The sequence below is a fragment of the Leopardus geoffroyi genome, chromosome D2, assembly GCF_018350155.1.
Source record: "Leopardus geoffroyi isolate Oge1 chromosome D2, O.geoffroyi_Oge1_pat1.0, whole genome shotgun sequence".
Taxonomy (NCBI): domain Eukaryota; kingdom Metazoa; phylum Chordata; class Mammalia; order Carnivora; family Felidae; genus Leopardus; species Leopardus geoffroyi.
The window spans coordinates 40421316-40443970 of NC_059334.1; the positions used below are offsets into that span (position 1 = coordinate 40421316).

The window sequence follows — 22655 nt, forward strand, 5'->3', positions numbered from 1 at the left end:
GTGTCTTGGCGCGGGTCCTCACCTCTGCAGTGGGTCTGCCAGGCTGCGGGGAGAGTCTGATACTTGCTGGCTCAGGGCAGAAAATGCCTGTGGCTCCTCATGTGAGTTTGAGTTATTTTCGCTGGGTTAGAAGAAAAATACCCCATGGGTTCTGGCTGAGGGTTTTCTGTGGCAGATTCCTGGGATACAGTCTGAATTCATTCCTGATTCTGAGAAGGAACTGGAGCAATCCCTCAGGAGTTCAAAGTGGAATTTAGGGTAAGCTGCTTGACCCAGAGAGGATTCCCCATGATCGGCCAGCAAGGGTGCCCCCTCCTGGGCTGGCCAGGAACTCGGTTTTAGACCTGGCAATTCCGGGGCTGATGAAAAGAAACATTTTAGCTAATACTTAACCATAGTGCTTAATATGTACCTGACATGGTTTTAAGTGGCTTACCTTATGAGCTCTCTGGATCCTCATGACAACGTTATGAGGTAGGGACTGTTATTATCTCCGTTTAACTTATGACGGAATGCAGGCCCAGGGCGATTAAGTAACTGGTCCCGCGTCACACAGCTGGTAAGTGAAGCTGGGATCTGAATCTAGGCACCCTGGCTCCAGACTCAGGCTTCGAGAGATTTGAAGAAAGGATCAAAGCCAGGGGCCTGATTTAGTCAGACATCGCTTTTCCAGGACACTTCATAGTTTATAGTATTTTTATATGTTTCATTTACTCTCCATGACAACTCCGTGAGGCAGACGTTTGTGTCATTCTCATTTTGACAGAGGTGGAAACTGAGGCCCAGGGCCGTTCTGGAATTTTCTTAGGGAAGCCAGATGGAGCGTGCCAAAGATGTGCAGAAAAGGGAACTGGTGTATGCCGTTGGTGGGAATGTAAATTGGTGAGACTGTGGAGAACAGTGAACTTCCTCAGACACTTAAAAATAGAAATACCCCATGATCCAGCAATCCCACTTCTGGGTATACGTCCAAAGGAAATGAAAACAAGCTGTTGAAGAGATAACCTGCACTCCCATGTTTATTGCATCATTACTCATAATAGCCAAGATATGGAAACAACCCAAGTGTCTGTCAATGGAAGAGTGTATAAAGAACGTGTGTGTGTGTGTGTAGACACAATATGTATACACATTCTCTGTGTGTATGCACACACACACACACACACACACACAGAAATACTATCCATAAGAAAGAAGGAAATCTTGCCATTTGCAACAACATGGTTGGACCTTGAGGATAATATGCTAAGAGAGATTAGTCAGACAGAGAAAGACAAATACTACATGATGATATCGCTTATGTGTTGAATCAAAAAAAGCGAAACTCCTAGAAATAACTAGAATGATGGTTACCAGGGGCTGGCTGGGAGGGGGCAAGGACTGGGGGAGATGATGGTCAAAGGGCGCAAACTGGCACCTAGAAGATGAGTAAGTTCTGGAGATCTAGTGCACAGCACAGCAGCTCCAGCGAACAGTGCTGTGTTATACACGTGAGAGCTGCTAGGAGACTAGATCTGGAATGTTCTGACCACAAGAAAGAAATGCTTATGAGAGGTGTTGGAGGTGTTAGCTAACGGTATCGTGGCCATCATTACAATTACAATATATACATGTGTCAAATCAGCACGTTGTATGCCTTAAACACACGCATTGTTATAGGTCAATTATATCTCAAAGACAAAACAGGAACGTAAGGAGAGAAAAAATAAAACAAACCAAGAAAGTTGTTTTGGAGCTGCCCTTGACCCCGTGTGACTCCACTCCGGTCCCTTTTCCATAATCCCTTTTCTTGCTGCCCAGGGTTGGCTTTGCCAAGGCCAAGGCAGAGCTCCCACTTGCTTCCTGCTTGTGGCTTTGGCCACGTCCTCACCCCTGAGAGCTGTCAGTGCCTCGGCCTTTCTGCGCTGCCCTGGCTGTGTGTTCATCACAGTTGGTCTGAGCTGGCTGAGCACAGCCGAGCAGGACAGAGTCTGCAGAGCATGGGAAGCCCAGTGGAGCCCAGTGAAGAATGGGGAGGAGCTCAGAAACCATCAGGCTGGGAAAGGAAGTGGGGCAGGCGGGACACTTCTTAAGGGCTGGGGAGGGGAATTTGTCCTTTATCCTGTGTCCAGTGGGAGCCCCTGAAGGCTTTGAGGAAGACAATGGCAGGCTTGAGCTGGCCCTTAGGAGGCTGACTTTAGTCTCTGTGTGTCGAATGGCTCTGGGCCTCACCTGGCTGAGTCCCAAAAGCCCATCTTCCTAGGTTGCCTATGACTTCCTTCTGCAACTTGTCTGTCACTGAGTGTCGCTGTCTGTGTGGGGCTGTAAGCTCTCAAAGGTCGCTGGCTTTTGTAGGGCACCACTGTCTGTGTTTCTTTTGCTGGCTAGTGGCTGCAAAGCCCACGCCTGGGCACCCTGGCTTTGTTTGACCCTCCCGCGGCAATGCAAGGCAGGCATCATGGTGTTCCTGGTATCCGGAACTTACAGATGAGCCAGCTGGGCACCAAACCTAGGATTCTCCCTGGGATGGCTTCTTTCTCTGGAAAACTCCTGTTGATCTTCCCAGATGCTTCCTCTCCTGTGATGGCTGTTGGCTTTCTCGCAGAATATGAGAGCTGCTGTCCCTAAACCCTGACAATGCTTTATTTGTCCCAGACTTCATTGTGTTAGAGATATTTATCTTGTTTTCCCAGGTAGCACCTTGAGGGTCCGGTCTCTGTTATGTCTGCACCCAGCTCAGAGTTAAATCCTTAACTGGACACAGTCAGCCAAGAATAGGCATTGTCTGTTGGCTGGCATGTATGTATTGTAGTCACTGGACGATAGCCATGAGTAGAGCAGAAGAAATTCCCCACCTGACCTTGTGGGATTCGGCCTACTGGATCCTCTGCATGTGACCTCCACTTCCATAAAGACCTTCTGAGGGACAGACTTGATGTGCCCTTCTTCGGATCTGGGGCAACGTTGTTTTTTGTGTTTTTTTTTTTTTTTTTTTTGACATTGATTTATTTTTGATAGACAGTGAGAGACAGAGCGTGAGCAGGGGAGGGGCAGAGAGAGGGGGAGACACAGAATCCGAAGCAGGCTCCAGGCTCCGAGCCGTCAGCACAGAGCCCGACATGGGGTTCGAACTCACAAACCGCGAGATCGTGACCCGAGCTGAAGTCGGACGCTCAACAGACTGAGCCACCCAGGCGCCCCTGGGGTAACGTTTTATTTCAAGAAAGGGTCTTTGACAAGTTGAGAGACAACTTCAGAAGTGCTGCCTTTCAGGACAAGGGCTTATTTGTCTTGTGTCCTCCAGGCACTAACAGAACACAGTTCTCTGACGTTGGCAGGTTGTAGGTGTTGGCTACACATGCGTGGAATGATTGGAATAGAAGTAGATTATGGGTAAGATTTTACTCTAGGAGGGGAAGGTGACCTTCTCAGGCCCACTCAATTACCAGTCATGCACAATTAGGACACGGCCAGCCCTAAGAGTTCTCTGCAGAAAGAACTAGATGTTAGAGGCAGATAGGGACCTGACAGGATGCATTCAGACTACAAAAGAATTAGCTTGAATTCCAGACCTTGCCTCCAACCGGTTTTGTTCCCTCTCTTGGCATTTTCCCAGCTCTAGGACTCCCTTGTGAGTGTTAGAAGCAGCAACACACAGATGTCTTTTCCAAGGCCACTTGGCTGAGACAGGGCCCTGCCTGGAGGAACACAAAAGCCTGGAAGGCTGGAGAGAGGGGCCTCTGGGAGTGACAGAGCTCCCAAAGGATCCTCTCGCCAACACACTCGTCAGCTGTCAAGGCCACTGCAAACCAGAGAAGGGGCACCAGGACCAGGATGCCAGTGTTTCTAATAACTCACCCTGTGGTAGCAGAAAGGATGGTTCCTGGCTTGGCCATTGACCCAGCCCGGCAAGTTACTGTCCTAGCATGAGCGGGGGAGGGGCAGAGAGAGAGGGAGACACAGAATCCCAAGCAGGCTCCAGGTTCTGAGCTGTCAGCACAGAGCCTGACGTGGGGCTTGAGCTCATGAACTGTGAGATCACGACCTGAGCTGAAGTTGGCTGCTTCACTGGCTGAGCCACCCAGGTGCCGTGGAGGCTGGGTTTCTGGTGTCGAAATTGTGATGGGCCCTCTTCCCTGGGTGGTTGGGGGAAGTGTCTATAATGAGATATCGCAGGCAAAGCATAGAACCCAGGGCTTGGCACAGAGAAAGCTACAATCAATGTGGGTGATGGTAGTGCTATTTGGAGATGCTGACCACCTTGACAGGTGCCCTTGAGGCTGGGCAGGTGAGCACATGGTTTGAGAAGCTGCTCTAAGCAGGGTACTCCCGGAAGGAAATATGTAGAGAGATGTATATTTCCATCCAAAGTTTGCTTGCTCATTCTGGAACAGAGCCAGAGGAACAGGCAGATGACCCTGAAGTGTCACGAGTGTTTCTACCTCCACAGGGACAGGCAAGCCCCGGGCTGCTGGCCAGGGCTGGGCCTGCCCTGCCGTTTCCAACCTCTGAACCTCCATGCAGCCCATGTGGGTGAATCCAGGTGAATCGTGGGACTCTGGGTGACTCCCAGGGCTCTGGGCCCAGTCCTGACTTGCTCAGTGTACAGCCCGGGCTGCGGGTCTGGGTAAACATACTCTCTACCCCTTTGCAGTGCGCCGGTCCAAGGCTGCTGATGAAGAGAGGAGTCGCAGAGCCCAGCGCGCCAGGGACGAGTACCGGCGCCACTCACTCCGTGCCATCCAGAAGGGCACCGTCGCTGGCCTCAGCTCCATGTTCCGAGAGCTTGGCCAGAGCCAGGAGCAGGAGGCCAGACTTGACCACCACCTTCCCGGCCCAGGGCCACCGCCACCCCTTGCCGTACCTGTCAGGTGGGTCTGGGGGACTCTGCAAATGCAGTGTGGCTGGAGGACCCAGTCCTGTCTCTGCTCCAACTGCTGTGAAATTTGGAGCTAGTCATTTCCCTGCTATGGGCCTCAGTGTCTCAGTCTGCATAATGGGGCAGGAGGGGACCGTGAGGAGTCTGGTCGGAGGTTTCTAGTAGCCCCGGAGCTCTGGGAGTCTTAACATTTTGGGTCTAGGATTCCTTTGAGAATCTAAAGAAAGCTGCGTACAGTCTTGCTTCCAAAATGTGCATATGAACATACCCCAAAATGTCTGCATATAATTTCAAGCTCTTCAGGGTCTACAGATACCGGGTTAAGAACTTGTAATATAAGACCTCAAATGGGTTAAATACGGTCCAGCAGCTTGGAAACCAGTGTTGGCTGCTGTTTCTAACCGCAGGTGGCGCTGGTGCATCCTGGGTTCTGATACCGGGTTCGCAGGTGAGGTATTTGCGGGTGCTTGAGTGCAGGGGGGTCATCTTAGGAGTGCTTTGGCAAGGACACTCAAGTGACTGCCCATGCTCGCCAGATCCACGGTCAAGAGGTTGCCTGGAGCGTCTCCTTAGACCAGCCCCAAGGTTGGTCCCCACACGTCCATCACTGCTGAGCAGCTCCTGCCCCGGTGAGGGTGGACAGTGAGTGTTTGCTGCTTCCCCGAACCACAGTTAATTTGCAGGACAGTCCACTCACTCCCAAATGACAGTGGCTTGTCTGAGTTTTGCTTTAATTGGGATTTAGGATTATTCATAACCCCCTTCTCCCTCTCCCCGCCGTCTAGGGAGATCTGACCACGTCTGCGTTTCTCCTTTCCTTCCTTTCCTTCCTCCCTCCCTCCCTTGTCATTTATGATTCACAAACCAGGAAGTTTAAAAAGAAATACGGAAAAAGACAGACTTCCATTCTTGCCTCCACCTACTTGGTTTTCCCGTGCCCCGTGGGTGGGAGCACTGTTCTTAGTTTATGTGTGCCTGCCCACTTCTGTCGTGTAGTTGCTGATGTGAAAAGTCGTAAAAAGTCCTAGCCCAGTCTCTCTCTCCCTTTTTTTTTTATAAGAAAAGGTTGCATGCTGTACACATGGCTTTGCTTTTCACATCAATTCTTAGCTATTCATTTATTTTTATTTAGTTTTCTTTTTTTAAAAATATTTTTAAGTAATCTCTACACCCAACATGGGGCTCAAACTCACAACCTGGAGATGAAGAGTCACATGCTCCCCTGACTGAGCCATCCAGTGCCCCTATTTAGTTTTCTTTCTTTCTTTCCTTCTTTCCTTCTTTCCTTCTTTCTTTCTTTCTTTCCTTCTTTCTTTCTTTCTTTCTTTCTTTCTTTCTTTCTTTCTTTCTTTCTTTCTTTCTTTCTTTCTTTCTTTCCTTCCTTCCTTCCTTCCTTCCTTCCTTCCTTCCTTCCTTTCTTTCTTTCTTTCTTTCTTTCTTTCTTTCTTTCAGTGAGAGAGACAGAGAGAGAGAGCGAGAGCATGATGAGGGAGGGACACAGAGAGAGGGAGGGAGAGAATCCCAAGTAGGCTCCATTCTGTCAGTGCAGATCCGATGTAGGGCTTGATCCCGTGACCCTGGGATCATGATCTGAGCCAGAAGCGGGAGTCAGACCCTTAACCCACTCAGCCACCCAGGTGCTCCTAGGTTCCTTTTTTATAGTTACGTCGTATTCTACTCCATGGATGTGCTAGAAGTTAATTATCAAAAACTACTAGTGGACATTAGAGTTGTTTGAAATCTTTGGTTATTACCAACAGTGCCCTTAAAGAATAGCCTTGTAGACACTCATCTGACACACGGCGGCCACAGGCGGGAGGCCTATGAGAGGCCGGGAAAATGCCTTTTCTTTCTCTCAGACATCTCCTCCTGTCCTCTTTTCCATTCCCACCTGTGTGGCTTTTTTCCGAAGCAAGTGACAACAGTTCTCTTTGGGGAAAAGTAATAACAGCTGGTACGTTATAATCTGCAAAGTGCCTTCAAGCACCTGTACTCATTTAATTGTCTCCACAGGCGTGAGTGTGGGCATCGTGCTTATTCATCTCATAGCGGCCCCCCCTCCTCCCCCCTCCTCCCCCCTCCTCCTCCCTCCTCCTCCTTCCCCCCCCTTCTGGTCCCCTCCCCCTCCCTCCCTGACTTTCCACATCCCTGCTGTCTTCTCAGCAGGACTTGGGAGCGCCCACGGAGACCTGTCTCCAGGGAAGTCATAGTCCGCTGGTTTAAGGAGGAGCAGCTGCCTCGCCGAGCCGGCTTTGAGAGGAACACCAAATCCATCGCCCCCTGGTTCCATGGTAGGATGGCTTTCCGGGCCCCTGGGGTGGATAATTTCCACGTGTCCACCTCTCTCTGGGGTTGGCAGGAGGTCCTGAAGGACTGCGGTCATCAGGGCTAGTGGAGGACTTTGGACTCTGCTACTTTCGCGCTATCCCCACAAAGACTGGCCAGTCTCCCAGGGTTAAGGATTGGCTGTCCTGCGTCGCCTGGGTGAGAGTGGAGTGGAGAGAGGTCCCGTGGCTGTCCTCTGTTTGCTCATTGAATGTGCTGCGTTCAAGCCACAGGTTGTGATTTCCCCAGGGCCTGAGCTGAATTACTGAGTGGCCTTCATCAAGGCCCTCAGGGACCAAGGCAGACATGTACGAGCAGGGGTCCAGGACACGGAAGGCACCAGGGATTTCTAATGTGCGTTCCCCTCTCTCTGCTGGGGAGGGATGACCACGATCTTGCTCACTGCTTTCACTCACAGACTCCTTGACCATCGGGGCCTCCTCAGAGGTGTCTTCTCTATACACCCAAGCGTGAGCTCTCCGTGAGCTCTCACTGCACCGTGAGCTCCTGGTAGGCGGGGCCCACATCTCGTTGTCTAAGCCTGCATCCCAGATCCCGGCCATAGGCTGGCACACAGCAGGCTCTGAACAAGTACTTGTTGCTGGGATGACAGAATGGCTGAATGAAGAGGTCAGGGTCACCCAAGCATAGAACATGAGAGCTGGAAGCCTCCCTGGAAGTGTCTCATTCCTCATTTTACAGATAAGGAGACAGGTCCAGGTCAGGGAGGACATTTTCATAATGTCACCAACAGACTGGTAAGGTTCAAGAACACATCTCAAGCTCATGACCCCGTCCAGTGATCTGAACCTGTAGAGGCCTCAGACAGGGAAACAGGATTGTGATTTCAGCAGAGACTTGCTACAGTGAAATAAGAGTGGCTACTGGCCATCAGACTCTTCTGTATCAGTTAGCTGTTGCTACATAACAAATCACCCCAAAACTCAGTAGTTGAAAACAAATTAGCATTTATTATTTATTCATACTTTTTAAAAAATGTTTGTTTATTTTTGAGAGAGAGAGCGCATGAGTGGTGAAGGGATAGAGAGAAATCGGGAGACAGAATCTGAAGCAGGCTCCAGCCTCTGAACTGTTAGCACAGAGCCCGATGCTGGGCTGGAACCCATAAGCCATGAGATCGTGACCTGAGCCAAAGTCGGATGCTTAACCGAATGAGCCACCCAGGCACCCCAATTTATTCATAAGTTTCTGAATCAACTAGGCAGTTCTTCTGGAATGGGCCAGGCTCAGATGATCTGAGCTGAGCTTGCTTGTGTGTCCCCAGACAGCAGGCTGGTCTCCTGGGTGCTGGCTTATCCGGGATAGACTAGACCGAGACATCTCCTCTCTGCTCCATGTGGTCTCTTATTCTCCAGCAGCCTGGCCAGACTGTCAGGTTTCTCTGGATGAGTTGTCTCCTGGCCTTGCTCCCCGAGTCTTCCCTCCCTTGTCAGCACTGAGCCGAGGTTTGCCTGAGGGCTCCTCTGGTCAGAATTGATCTCACCTGCCACAGTTAGCATCCATCAGACCCTTACCTGCCTTTGTTGCACTTCTGCCTGCTTCCTGGGAGCTTGGCCAACCTCCCCTTGGCCTGTGTGCCCTCTTGCGGTGTGAATTGCCAACCTGCTTCCTGGCCAGCTTCCATGTGTTCTCAATTCCATCCGGATGTAGAGATGACCCCAGTGTCATGGTGGGCACTGGAGACCGTGGGATCTCAAGGGCTACTAGGGAGGCCCTCACAGGCAAGCTGTGGGCATGGCTCCAGCTCCAGGAAAGGCAGCTGGAGTGAAATCACGCAGACATCACGCAGGGGCGAGCATCCCCATCTTCAAGAGCCTAAAGAGCTTGTGAACTCCTAAGTATAGGCAGTCACAACATTACAGATGGGGTGAACTGTAGCATTTTTCAGGGACTGTCCCAGGTCATAAAGGTCACAGAGGCACCATCCAGTTCATGCAAGAGTATCTTCAGTGGTCTGCCTGTTTCACTCTGACCCCTCTACAATTTATCATTCACACAGCGTCCTGAGAATATTTTAAATATAAGTCAGATCCTGTCACTCCCCTGCTTAATACCCATTGCTTACTTCCCTTTATACTTGCAATGAACTTCAAACTTCATGCTGGGGCCTGCAGGTCCCCAGATGATGGGTCTTGCTTCCTGCTTCAGCCTTATACCACAATTCTCCCCTTGTCCACCTTGCTTCCACAGCTCTGGCATTTTTCTTCTTCAGACAAGCCATTTTCTACCCCAGGCCCTTTGCACTTGCTTTTAATCTGTTTGGTATTGCTCGTTTCCTAGCTTTTTTTTGCATGGATGATGCATTCTTATTTCTCATCTCAAATATCCCCTTTTCCCAAAAGGCCCTTTCCTGAATCCTTACCTAGAGCAGCCTTTGTCAATTTCTCTCACTTTACTACACTTATCTCTTTAAGAGTGCTCACTCGGGACTCCTGGGTGGCTCAGTCAGTTAAGCATCTGACTCTTGATTTCAGCTTAGGTCATGATCTCACTATTTGTGAGTTTGAGCCCCATGTCGGGCTCTGCTTTGTTGGCACAGATTCTCGGTCTCCCTCTCCCCCTCTCTGTCTCTCTCTCTCTCAGAAAAATACATAAACATTAAAAAAAAAAAAAGAGTGCTCACCCAATTGATATTTATCTTGTTGTTTGCTTTTGCGTATTCTCCTCCCTTAACAAAAGCCTGTGAAACTAAGGACCTTATTCATTTTCCCTGGATGCCTGCCATAGTAAGTGTCCATAGAAAGAATAGAAGAAGGTGGAAGTGAAGTGTCAGTGTAGATCCCAGTCTTTCTGGTCCCCATGAACAGCCATTGCTTCTGTGCACTGGGCCCTGGTGGGTGTGTGGGTCCCCTCAGGGTCTGATGAGTGAGGTTAAGCTAGAGCCATCTGCTTGTAGACGCCTTCCTTCTCCAGGCCTCCACTTATCCAACAGAAGGATGGAGAGGCTCTTTATGGCCCAGAAAGAAGGAAGTCAACATTCACAGGTGACTGAGCGACACGTCCTCGAAGCCGGTCCTGGGGGATGCCCTGCCTGTCACTCCCAGTTTTGTGTCCCTGTAGCCCTAAGAGAGCTTGAATCATTGTTTTCCTTTTCATTTATCCATTGGGATCATGGAAACACAACGGTAGCGTCTCAGGCACCTGTGTAGTGCAGCTCAGGAGTTCTGTGGAGATGGGGCTTTGCAGGGGCCCTGCATGCTTGTGGCAGCCAGCAGAGAAGGCATGACACAGGGACTCCAATTGATCTCTAGCTTTATTTTCTCTCCTGATGGAAAAAACGTAATTTTTACATTGTCACAGGACAAACAGAGCCATGATTTAGGTCTCGTAATTTATGTAACTGATTTCATGTTCTTTTGACAGTTCTATCATAAAGTCTGTGAGAAAGTTGCTAATACACAGACCGGAGCTATTTAGTGACAGAGTTTTTATTTGATCTGTGACAGAATGGAAGGAAAAGGCTCATGTATGGAGGGTGGCCGACCGTCTTTGCTTGGAGAGGACTGAGTCATGTTCTAAGATGATAGCTTTTCCTCAGTTTCAGTGTTCAAATGTTCCATCATCTTTTATGAATTGGTGGTGACAGTAAGCAGTAGTTATTTTTATATATTGCCTTTGCTCAGAAGAGTAAAAAATGTAGCAGCCCCATGCTGGTTTCCAAACTCTTGAGAGTACCTTTGCTCATACCTAAAATCCCAAAGTCTGGAACGACTGGTATGGTCCAACTTCTGCCCCAACGTAGGCATTTCCTGACAGCATCTCTGAGAGCCTCCCCCGTACCAAACCTTCCAGAGGTGGAGCTACTGAACCATAGTGTGTCCAGACAGCCTGCACCCATTTAATTGTTAGGGAGACTTTGCCCCAGGTTGGCTGGGGGCCCCGCCTTCAACTGGTCTTGGCAGACATCTTAGCGGGGGCGGCTCCGCTCCCTGTATCTCCCATGCTCCTCCTGGGGACCGGCAGGCTGGCCCACGCACGCTCTTCTCAGGGACCAGAGACCAAGTGGCATTCTTGGCTTGTGAATCTAGTCTTGGAAGCAGGACGCTATTGCCCTCATCTCACACCATTGGCCACGTTATGTCCCAGGGTTCAGGGGTGGAAAAATACATTCTACTTCTTTCCTGTGAGGAAGACAAGGAGGGGAGGAGAATTTGAGTCAATAATGTCATCTGTTACAATCCCAATATAAGTCTTTTCTTTTCTGGGTAAAACAGTCCTAGTTAAGTTAGCTGGATTTTAGATGCAGGTTAAAAATGACCACTGTGATTTCTAGTTCCTTCCCTTCCCTCAAACACATCCGGATGTGTTGTGGGGTATACACTCCAAAGAGCAATGTGGACAAGGAGTCTGAAGCTATGGGGCCCACTCTAGAACCTAGCAGCTCTGTGACCTTGGGTGTGTCCTTTATTTATTTATTTATTTATTATTTTTTAAATGTTTATTTTTGAGAAAGAAAGAGAGACAGAGCACGAAAGGAAGAGGGGCAGAGAGAGAGGGAGACACAGAATCTGAAGCAGGCTCCAGGCTCTGAGCTGTCAGCATGGAGCCCGAGGCGGGGCTGGAACTCACGAACCGTGAGATCACGCACGACCTGAGCTGAAGTCGGACGCTTAACCGACTGAGCCACCCAACAGCCCCTGGGTGTGTCCTTTAAATGCCCATCTATGAAATTGGGATTTTCACATCGATTTCACGGGACTTAGGAAGAGAAGCCAACAAATGTGCTTTGTCCGCCATAACGAGCCCTGTTGGTGTGAGTGCTGATGTCTCTCCGAGTCTGAGGTGGGCTACCAGAGACCCCACCCACTCTGGGAAACAGAGTGTATATGGAGGTGGGGGGTTGGGAGAGGACTCAGAACAAGAAGGGGAGGGGAGGAGAACTGACTTCCTGTTGGGACCAAGGGGTTCTCAATAGTCTCCTCTGTTAAAAAGAGAAAGTGGTAAAGTTATTCCTTGGTTCTCCTTCGTTCATTGTTATGTTCCAGGGTTGTAAGAGAGCCTTGTAGTTATACAAAAATACTCCTGAGAAAAGCTACTGCATATGAGCTTGGCTTGGAGGAGAAAAATCTATTTTTGCACTTCAACATGTATCTAAAATTATTAAGAACATCCTCTGTCTGAACATTGGCTCAATCAGACCCCATTTCTCTTTCTGTGCTTTACTTGTAGGAAAACAGTCACAACGTGAGCCACGATGTATTGTCTTGGCGGCCGCCCGCTGGCGGTCTTGCAGGTTGACCTTAGGACTTGGTGGGGAATCGGCAGTGGCTGATGTAGTTGGTTTGGTAAACTCCCACAAGACCCTTCTCAGGGCCTGGGGGCGGACCTTGAACACAACCTCACCTGCATGCGGGTGGGGTGTTACTGTCATGGCTTTTCTGACCTTCACCGGGGAGGAGGTATTCCCCATCCACGTAGACAGACGGTGCAGTCTGCAGGGTGCCCAGCAGTCGGGGGTGGCTTTCCACGCAAAGCTTGAGCTACCCAGTGGAACGGGCACTGCTTCCTACCTTTCCACACTGTGACTCCCAGGGCTGCAGGGTTCTAGGGTGGGCCCAAACCTTTAGACTCCTTGTTCACCTTGATCTTTTTTTTTTTAATGTTTATTTTTTGAGAGAGAGAGACTCGGAGCTGTCAGCACAGAGCCCAACTCGTGGCTTGAACTCATGAGCTGTGAGATCATGACCTGAGCTGAAGTCGGACGCTTAGCCAACGGAGCCATCCAGGCGCCCCTACCTTGCTCTTGATTACAACGCTTCCAAATGTATTTGAAGGAAGGGAAGGAAATAGAAGTCATTGTCACATGTAGCGATTACCTGGGGGAATGTCGGTCTTGGAAAAGAGAACCTGTGGTGTGGGATGGATGGGGGAACAGAGCCACCACTTCTTGATCTCAAGTTCTGTCTTGAGAGGAGGAGATTATTAAAGGGGATACGACCGGAGCTGGGGGCTAAGCGTTTGGCAGAGATACGTTTCACTTTGGTACAAGAAAGAACTTTTTGGTGGCTACAGCTTATCACCGGGCAGTCTGGATGGCTAGTGGACTCACCGAATGGGAGAATGGGGACCTTTATGCTTTCTGTCCTTTGTGTCTGGGATACGATGTGATTCTGAGCACATGTTTTGCTGGCGTCACGCGAGGACCATGGGCTCTGCTCCTGCTGAGGCTCCAGAACTTTCTCTGGTGGTTGGGAGCATTGGAAACTATGGCCAGGGCACGAGGCTGGCCACTAGTGGGTGCTTGGGAGTCTGCGGGCTGAGGATGAAGGGTGTTCTTCCCAAGACTGTTGGCTTCTTCACCTTCCTCATTTCTCTATTGCTGGTGGCGTTACTGGTCCAGGAGCCGAGGCACAGGCAGTGGTGACCCCTTCTGGATGGTTTTCAGGAGTCCTGCAGCTGAAAGGCAGACCCACCAGGTGTCCTGCAGGGAGGCAGCCCTCTGTGAGGTGGGAAGGATTATGCCTGGAAGGCAGAGGCCGAGTGGGAATGGAGCGTAGACTCAGTTCCTCCAACTGCATGCGCTGGGAGGTCCCTTCTTCTCTGAGCTGCATGGAAGGACTTGGTTGGCTGACCAGCGCCGATCATCGGCGATCCCTCCAGCATGATGGTTGCATGTGGCTGTTTAGATGTATGGGGGTGGGGGGGGTGGTGGATGTGCACTGTCTCACAGGTGCTCTCAACTGCTCTTGACCCAGTCATGGTTCACTTTTTACAGGTGACCATACTGAGGCCCAGAGAGCTTGAGAAACCAACCCCTGTCACCCAGCAGGAATCACAGGAGCTGTAGGGCTTCTGGATCCTGGCCTTTCCTACTCCATTTTGGTGGTCCCTTAAATATACTGTTACCCAGGGAGGGAGATCGGGGCCTAGAAGTGTTCCCTCTGGATTCACTGTCCCTTACTGTATATTCATTTGAACCTCTTTTAGATGCTGCCCGGGTTCTTTATTTTTAAATCTCACGCCTGCTCGTTCTGTGACCTTGTGGAGTGGAGATGCCACTGGTCTCCTGGCCCAGCTGGAGGGAAATCTGGCAATGCCCTGTTTGGCCTTTGGGATCACTCTCAGAAGCTAGCTTTTCTGGGGCCGAGATGGAGAGAGTGAACCAGCCCAGGCCCCGTCCTTGCTGTCCAGGATCCGTGGGAGGACAGGGAACCGTGGTGAGGTTTGGAACCTGCAGCCAGAATGAGGGACTTGGGCAGCTGTGGACCCAGACACGAAATCCATGCTAAGCTTGGAATAGCCGAAGACACCGGCAGGTGCAGAAAGTGGTGATATCCACTTTGTAGTTGTGTTATGAGGATTAAGTTATAATATTTATAAAGTGTTTAGAACATTCCTGGCATACAAGAAATGCTTCCATTTGTTACCTGGAATAAATAAACACAGTAGCCTTTGGAGATGCATATCATGATTTGAATATGTAAATGGTGGCCTCACACCCTGAGGCGATGCTTCTGCTGTCTTGGAAGTAAAGAAAAAGATGACATCAAATGACTGTGCTTAAAAGGAAGCCGATACCTGTTTAGCCTTCCCACCCCCAAAAAGCGAAAGTCTGGATTTTCTTACGTTATGAACATGACCCCCGTCTTGCAATGTTTTTTGAAAGCTGTGAGGGTAACCCATGGGGTCATTTGGAAGGATGGTTGGCTTGTCACAGATCCATCATGTCAAAGTTAGATTGCCAGTTCTCCTCTGCCCAGCAGAATGTGGAATGGAAATTTTCCACCAACTCGGATCCCAAATGCAAACATTTCCAAAGAGGAAAAAAGTAGGTCAGTTGACCTACTTTCCTCTTAAGTTCTTGCTTAAGCTGTTCCAACTAAGAAATAAAGGGATCTTTTTCCTTCTTTCAAAAAAAGGTTGTGTGCTGGCTGTAAAGTCTCAAAAAAGGAAAAAAAAAATTACAAAGAAGAGCAACACTAATTTTTGCTTTGGGAAAGCGTAGATTGCAAATGGCATTTTCAAGGTCTTAACTCTTTCCTTTCGGCCGTCTGTCGTTCTGTGTTTTTGATTTCAGCCTTTTGTGTCTTGTCTACCTCACACGTTTATTTTGGCTCTTTTCCTGCCATCTTTACTTTCTGATCCACAGGTGGGGGTGACTAAAATGTGTGGGCAGGGACAGGGCTAGGGGATCTAGTTGGATTTGAGAGGACTGAATTTTTGTTTTCTTTCTGGATTAAAAAAAAGCACAGAGTAACAATAAACCATGATTTCTGTTGATGTAATTGATTTAATATTCTTCTGACAGTCCCGTCGTATTTCTGGTGTTCCCAAAAGATCCCTCCTATCTTCCTAACTCTGGGAAGTGCCTATCATAGGTTAGACCCTTCTTCAACTCCAGCAAGCTATTTTGGGACTTTCTTTGCTCCAGACTCTGTAGTCTATCTAGTTTCTCACCCGTTTCCAGCCCCAAGTTCATTCCAGCCCTGGCACCCACGGCCACTGCTCAGCCCAGAGCATCAGCTGTGCATTTTCCTGAGGGCAGGCGTGGGGTTGAGAAGGAAAATTTAGAGCGAGGGGCACAGCTGCTGTCTTGAGACCACTAACGTCCCCTAACCTGTTGAAGGCCTCAAGGTCAGGATGTGAAGTACATGGTGAAAGGCACAAGGTGCTGACTCTGATTCAGTCTGGTGAACTTTGCAGCACTTAGCTGTCCGGAGACGGAATAAGCTGTCTCTGGGAGTTGCGAGCACCCAGTGCTGGGGTGTGTAAACAGAGGCCAGACAGCCCTTCGGTCAAAACAGCGAGCCTGTGGATTGTCCAGTCTGATGGGGATTAGGTCTGATCACGTGACATTTCCCCCCTAACCTGCCCACTGTTAGTTATTCTGTCTCTGCTTACCTGAGAAACAAATAACAGTGGCTTTGGCATTTGCTGGAGAATCAAGTCTAGTCTCAACTACAATAGTAGTTGAGAAGACTTTCTGGAAATGAAGATTCATTAATATTTATGCTTAATTATTAAAAGTTTATCGGACTCAAATTACCTTCTGTCTAGTAATTAAGTTCTTTATGGATTTACATGCCCGAGCATTTGCTTACAGGTTTCATTTCAAACCAGGATGCTGCTTTTGGGTGTTGTGATTCACACTCCGTCTCACCAGCACCAGGGGTGCACAGGGCGGGAGGGTGGCCCCTACCCCTGCGACAGCCTAGAAATGCTTCCTGGAGGAGAACAGCATGGCTTGCATACGCAATCAATGTATGGTTTCTCCTGTAATCAACACAGATGTGCCGCCCCTGCAGACAGTGGGGCATTGCCAACATTTGTGCAGTCGGGATGTAGGTGTCAGTGTCCAGAGAAAATGCAGTTGCCTTGCTTTTCTACATTTTCTCCCATATCCTGAACTTCTCATCACCTCCTTTTCCTTTCTGGGTAGTAGGGAAAAAATAAACTCTAGTCCATTTTTGGTTAACTTTGTCCTACTCAGTGGAGTAGTCTTTTTTAGTTAAACTGCCTTTTGGGGGAGATGAGGTCTTTGGGGTTTCCTCTCCCCACCCCCTTGCTTCTCTGCAAGGGGGCATTTGGGGTGTTTGGGGCTTCTCTCCAGGGCGAGGAGGTGGTCAGGGGCAGGGCTGCAGGGCAGATGTTCAGACTTCGTCTTGCATGAGGGTATGTGGCTGAGGCGACTGGAGAGGCAGAAACCTGGGTGTCTGCTTCCGAGCCCTGTATGCCGTATGGGGCTGTGTCCATCTGGAGCGCACCAAAGTCCCGCTTGGATTGGTGGCACCCCTGGAAAGGAGGCACTTTTTTTTTTTTTTAAGTTTATTTATTTTGAGAGAGAGCTGGGGGGAGAGAGAGAATCCCAAGCAGGCTCTGCACTGTTAGCACAGAGCCTGACACGGGGCTCGAACTCACGAACCGTGGGATCATGACCTGAGCCGAAACCAAGAGTCAGTGCTTAGCCGACTGAGCCCCCCAGGCGCCCCTGGAGAGGGGGCACTTCACCTTGTACAGGTCCTCAGGTGTGCGCGCACTGGTTGCTATCCACAGGGGTGTGGTTGGTTAGCCTCCCCTGTGGCGTCACGCTGGCTTTTATGTTGTAACAGATCATTTATTAAGTTTTTGCTTTGTGCTGGCTGTGGCAGGTAAGCATGGAACAGCCGGTGTGTCATTTAGTCCTCCCACAACTCTCTGGAAGAACTGGTAATACTGGCCGTGAGGCAGGTGCACAGTGTTTAAAGTGTGCTGGCTTCTCGCTCACATTCGTTAATTTATTTAAGCCTTATAACATCGCATGTGTGCTTCCGCTAGCATTAGCTTCGTTTCGCAGACGAGGAAGCTAAGGCACAGAGAATGGAGGCCACGTGCATGAGGCCGACTGTTTGTAAGGGGGGGCAGTGGGGTTCAAATCCCAGTGGTCCATGCTCGGATCTGTGATGCAAAACAGCCTTGTTGCCATTTCACAGTTAAGTAACTGCCGTGGGGCATGCAGTACTCAGGGAGCTAGTTCCTGCCCAGTCCAGAATGTCTCCTTGAGCAGGGAGAGATGGCTCTTCCGTTAGGAGACACCAGCGTCTCTGGGTCGTGGGGTGAGCTGTTTCAGCTGCCATGCCTTATTCTTGGCCGAGGCCAGTGTCTGCTGTTTCCTAGGCCTCCCTCCCACAGAATTCCTGAAGGGTGCCCTCCAAGTCTCCTACGGTCTGCAAAGTCCTCACGCAATAAATAGAGCGAAACTGGGAATTGTCAGTGTTTGGAATTACCCAATTACCTGGGCAGGGGCATGGGGAGGCAGGCTCCCTGCGTAAGGCATTTGCATAATTAATTTATTGATTGTTACTATTATGCTGCTGTTGTGTGCTAGGCACCATGCTAAGTACAGAGCATGTGGTGGTGAATGAAACTGACAACTTCCCTGCCCTCACAGAACTTAACATTCATTTGCAAGTAACAGAAAAAAAATCAAACTGATAGAATCAAAGAGAGGATTTATTTGCTTATATGACTGAAAAATCCAAAGGTATGTCTAGCTTCAGGCTTTGCTTGATCCAGGGAGCTTAGGTTGGCCTGGCCTTTCTCCATCTCTCAGCTCTGTTGCTCTACATGTTGTTTTCATTCCCAAGCAATGCATCAGCCTGTGGTTGTTTGCCCGCTTTTGCGGAGTTTGAAATCCAGGAGACACAGGGCATGGTTTTCTCTCAATACTCTGAATACTTGTCCCCATATCCCGCCTTGTTGGGTCTGCTTTGGTCACATGCTCACTCCTGACTCCAGTCCCTATGGTCAGAGGCATGAGACCTCTGATTGGCTAGGCTTGAGTCACATGACCATACCTGGCATGGGAGAGAGTCCATCCCACTGCAACTGCATAGACATGAATGAGAGGGTGTGGCTTTCTAAAAGAAGGTCCACGATCCCTTGCCAGAAGAAGGGCAACTGGTCCTGAGTGGGCAAGACTGATGGATGTCTATCATAGAGAGGAAAAAAAAACCTGTCCTCTGTCCTAGTGAAACTGTCCGTCCGGTCAGCAAGACTGGCATGAATCAAATAAATAGATTTATGCTTCCAGTTGAAGTTAGTGCTACACAGGATCCTTGGGTAGCCAGGTTGGGAGGTCATTTTGCGGGGTGGTTGCAACCCTCTGTCACCAACAGTGGCATTAGTGATTTGAACCTGGCATGTCAGCTTAGAGCAGGCAGTCATGGGTGTGGGATACTGCCTCTTGTGCATGGCTGTATCTGGAACCAATAAGCTCATCCGCTGAAACCCTTGTCTCAGCAGTTCGCTATGGTTAAATTTCATTTGGAGGTATAAAAAATGAAGGCATGCGAGCTCCTTTATCACAATCTCTGTGGCTTTAGGATGCTTTAAGAAACTGTTGAGAATGAAGAGCTTAACAATTCCAGCCTCTTTAATGATACCGTCCGGAAAGTATGGCAATAAGAAAGGAAAGTCACAAAAATGAGTGAGAAATAGCTAACCCGTCATGGAGGAGTTGCCGGCCGGTGAGGCGTAGCTATAGTGAAAGCTGTAAGAAATATGCACATCAGATAAATTGAGACTCATAACAAGTAAACCCGTCGTGTCTGGCCCTCCTGCGTTTCTTTCCTTCCAGAGAGAAACCCTAACGGAGAAATAAAAGGAGCTCATTTGGTTACCCAGGTGCAATTCAGAGCTAATGATTTCAGGGAATGGGCATGGAGGTGGAGGAGGGGCTGGGAACTGAATCCCGGGCCGGCCTTAGAATTTGCTAACGTGTGGATTTTTGGGTCCCTTATAGCTGAGCGTCTTTTGAAGCTGTGCCTTCCCTTTCCTGGGGCTGCCACAGTTAGCACCGGTGGGATAAATATTTTGATAGCAACTTGAAGTTGTTGGCAGGTTTGAGAGCATCTGCATGGGATGCAGGGAGATGATTAGGTGGCGTGGGGAAGAAGGCACGGGGATGCATGGGGATTCGTGCTCTGTGCAGTAAGAAGGGAGTCGGGAGCTGCTGGCTGCACCTCGCGGGGGCGGGGGGTGCTGGGTGCAGACGCCTGCCTGCCTGCGATATTAATGGGTATTGGGACAGGGATAGCAAGCCTTGCCTTAAGCCTTGACTTCTTGCCTGGCCATCCTCCCGTCCTGCGTTCCTAGCTTCTCAACCGTCAGGGGGCAGCCGCCCTGGAAGGCTTAGGTTCCCTGACCTTGGCCCTGGCTTTTTCTGCAGAGGCCCAGCAGAGGGCGCTGTAGTTGCCTTTGACGCCCAAAGCCCAGAGGAGCCCTGGACTATTTTGCTATAACTTTTGTTGTTATTGTCAATGAGAGATCTGTCGGGTCTATGTCCATGTCATTCGTTCTCAACTTACCAGGGGTGATTGTGCCCCAGGGAAGAGCTGATAGTGTCTAAAGGCATATTTGGTTGTCACAACGCAGGGTGCTGTTGGCATCTAGCGGGTAGAGGTCAGGGATGCTGTTATACATCCTACGATGCATTCTGCAGACCCTTATCTGGCTCAAAATGTCAACAGTGCCAGGTTGAGAAACCCTGGTCTACCTATAGATTTATGTCTACCTCTCCACCAAGCTTTTTAATTGTTGCTGGAAAGACCTACAAGTGTAACTTCTTGTTTACTTCTTTAAAAAAAAGTTTTTTTTAATGTTTATTTATTTTTGGGAGATAGAGAGGCAGAGTGCAAGCAGGGGAGGGGCAGAGAGAGGGAGAGACACAGAATCCAAAGCAGGCTCCAGGCTCTGAGCTGTCAGCAGAGAGCCGGATGCGGGGCTCAAACTCACCAACCTGCGAGATCATGACCTGAGCCGCTGTCTGACGCCCAACAGACTGAGCCACCCAGGTGCCCCTACTTCTTTTTTTTTTTTTTTTTTTTTTTTTTAAATTTTTTTTTTCAACGTTTATTTATTTTTGGGACAGAGAGAGACAGAGCATGAACGGGGGAGGGGCAGAGAGAGAGGGAGACACAGAATCGGAAACAGGCTCCAGGCTCCGAGCCATCAGCCCAGAGCCCGACGCGGGGCTCGAACTCACGGACCGCGAGATCGTGACCTGGCTGAAGTCGGACGCTTAACCGACTGCGCCACCCAGGCGCCCCCCCCTACTTCTTTTTAGAAATGATCTTACCTCGTCAGGACCTCTATTCTGCTAATGCCTGAAAAAAAAAAACCCTTAAAATTTCTGGTCCCTCTGGTTTAAGAGTCTCTTTCAGTTTACCTCGGTTACTTTCTAGCAACTATTCAACCTTAATTTTAAACTCAAAGTTCTGCTTCTCCCTTCTCACGGGGTCTCTCCAACATCACTCCTTTCCCCCAGGTAGTGTCTGAGTGTAAGGGCAGCTTGTGGCTTGGGAGGAAGCCAAAGAAAGGCCGTGGTTGGTTGCTCATCTCTGGATTTCGTTCTCTGCTTTTAGGGGTCCCCTTCCCCGCGCTGATTATCCCCTAAACTTGACTTGCCTGTACCTTGACTCTTGCTGGGGCTTCTGAATTTTAACAACTGACATCAATTAGCTGTTAGTGAAGACCGTCCACCCCAAAGCCTAAGTTTGGGGGTCACCTTGCCTCTTTTCTGGGCTCTGCTCTTTTTTCTTTTTTAAGTTGATTTATTTTGAGAGACGGAGGGAGGGAGAGAGAGAGAGAGCAAGCGTGCGTGTGCAAGTGGGGGAGGGGCAGAGAGAGAGGGAGAGAGAGGCAATCCCAAGCCGACTCTGCACTGTCAGTGCACAGCCTGACTCTGGGCTGGAGCTCACCAACCCGGAGATCATGACCTGAGCTGAAGTCTGATGCTTAATGGACTGAGCCACCCAGGCGCCCCTGGGCTGCACTCTTAATGACGATTATTTTTTCAAAAAACCCTAAGTCCTAAAGGTTCATTTCACTGGCTCCCTCTTCCCTCTCTTGTCCTCACAGTTTATGATCATTATGGAAAGGAACAAGGCTGTCCCTTACTGTTTTATTTTCTTACTCTCCTTTATTTTTCACTCACATTCCCATTCCTCCTCAATAAGCAGCCTCTCTGATAATACTGTGTATCTGTTCAAACGGTTCTTGTATATATATTGTATATATATATATCACCCGAGGGGGGTTACTCTGCTCTTTATTTTCTTTTTTTCTCATGGTAGCGTTGACCTTGGTGCTTTTCTGTGGCTAGTTTTTATGTGAAATTAGTTTGCCTGAACATTTCAAGTGAAACAAGAGCCTGGAGAGTTGTTTTGGACTTTCCAGAGCCTCCTGTTCTATTTTTTTTGTGAAGTGCTCACAAACAGGGCAGCTTGCCTCTCCGGAGTAGCTCGGCTCTGTTCCCCTCCCCCCGACGTGGGTCTGGACTTTCTCCTTCTTTCTTTTCTTTTGTCCTACTCGGCTCAATTTTTATGCCACTCCCACTGGTCGAAGGTGGCTCTGGAGGGTGTCACCATGGGCCTCTTGCACTTCCCCAGGATTGCAGAAGGCAAATCCTTCCCAAGTTTTGGCTGCTGTTCTTAAGTGAGCCTCCTGCTTTCCAGTGAGTTCCTGTTGACTGCTCTCGGGTCCATTGGTCACTCTTGCTTCTCTCTTCTTTCTGTGGAAACACCTGGTATCGTGAAGGTCTTGTGTTGATTATTTGTTCCCACCACTGTTTGTATGTGGGGTTCATGGGACCACCTTGCTACCTAGTTCTGTTGTAAACATAGCCCATGGACTTTTGGTTTCGTCTTTACTTGTCCTGCTTCTTCTTATTTGGGGATTTGGACGGATTGGAAAATGATGTTGCTGCCATCACAGATTCTACCTTGTCCTACCCTGTGCTTAAGTACATTTACCTGAAAGCTGAGGTAAATCATTCTTGTTCCTCACTCTGTCTCACCGAGCATCTGTTATGAGAGCCATGCTGTTCCTGTCTCTGGCCTGTTATTTCTAATTGCTGCACAGTATTCCTCAGGGTGAATCTGCGTGGTTTTGCTCATCCACTCTGAGTCATGGACACCCTGATTGCCCCCAACTTACCAGCACCACAGATCAGTCTAAGAACCAATTACGTCTC

At 49.3% G+C, this 22655-nt stretch overlaps 1 protein-coding gene across 2 annotated transcripts in view; it reads left to right on the top strand.

Annotated features, from left to right (window-relative positions):
* The window catches only part of SH2D4B (SH2 domain containing 4B), an 88232-nt gene that overhangs the window by 50537 nt on the left and 15040 nt on the right, over nucleotides 1-22655 (top strand). For both annotated transcript variants that reach the window (XM_045437858.1, XM_045437859.1), the window contains exons 5-6: nucleotides 4634-4850; nucleotides 7025-7149. In XM_045437858.1, coding sequence (XP_045293814.1) covers nucleotides 4634-4850; nucleotides 7025-7149 — 342 coding nt within the window. The remainder of the gene's footprint in view (nucleotides 1-4633; nucleotides 4851-7024; nucleotides 7150-22655) is intronic.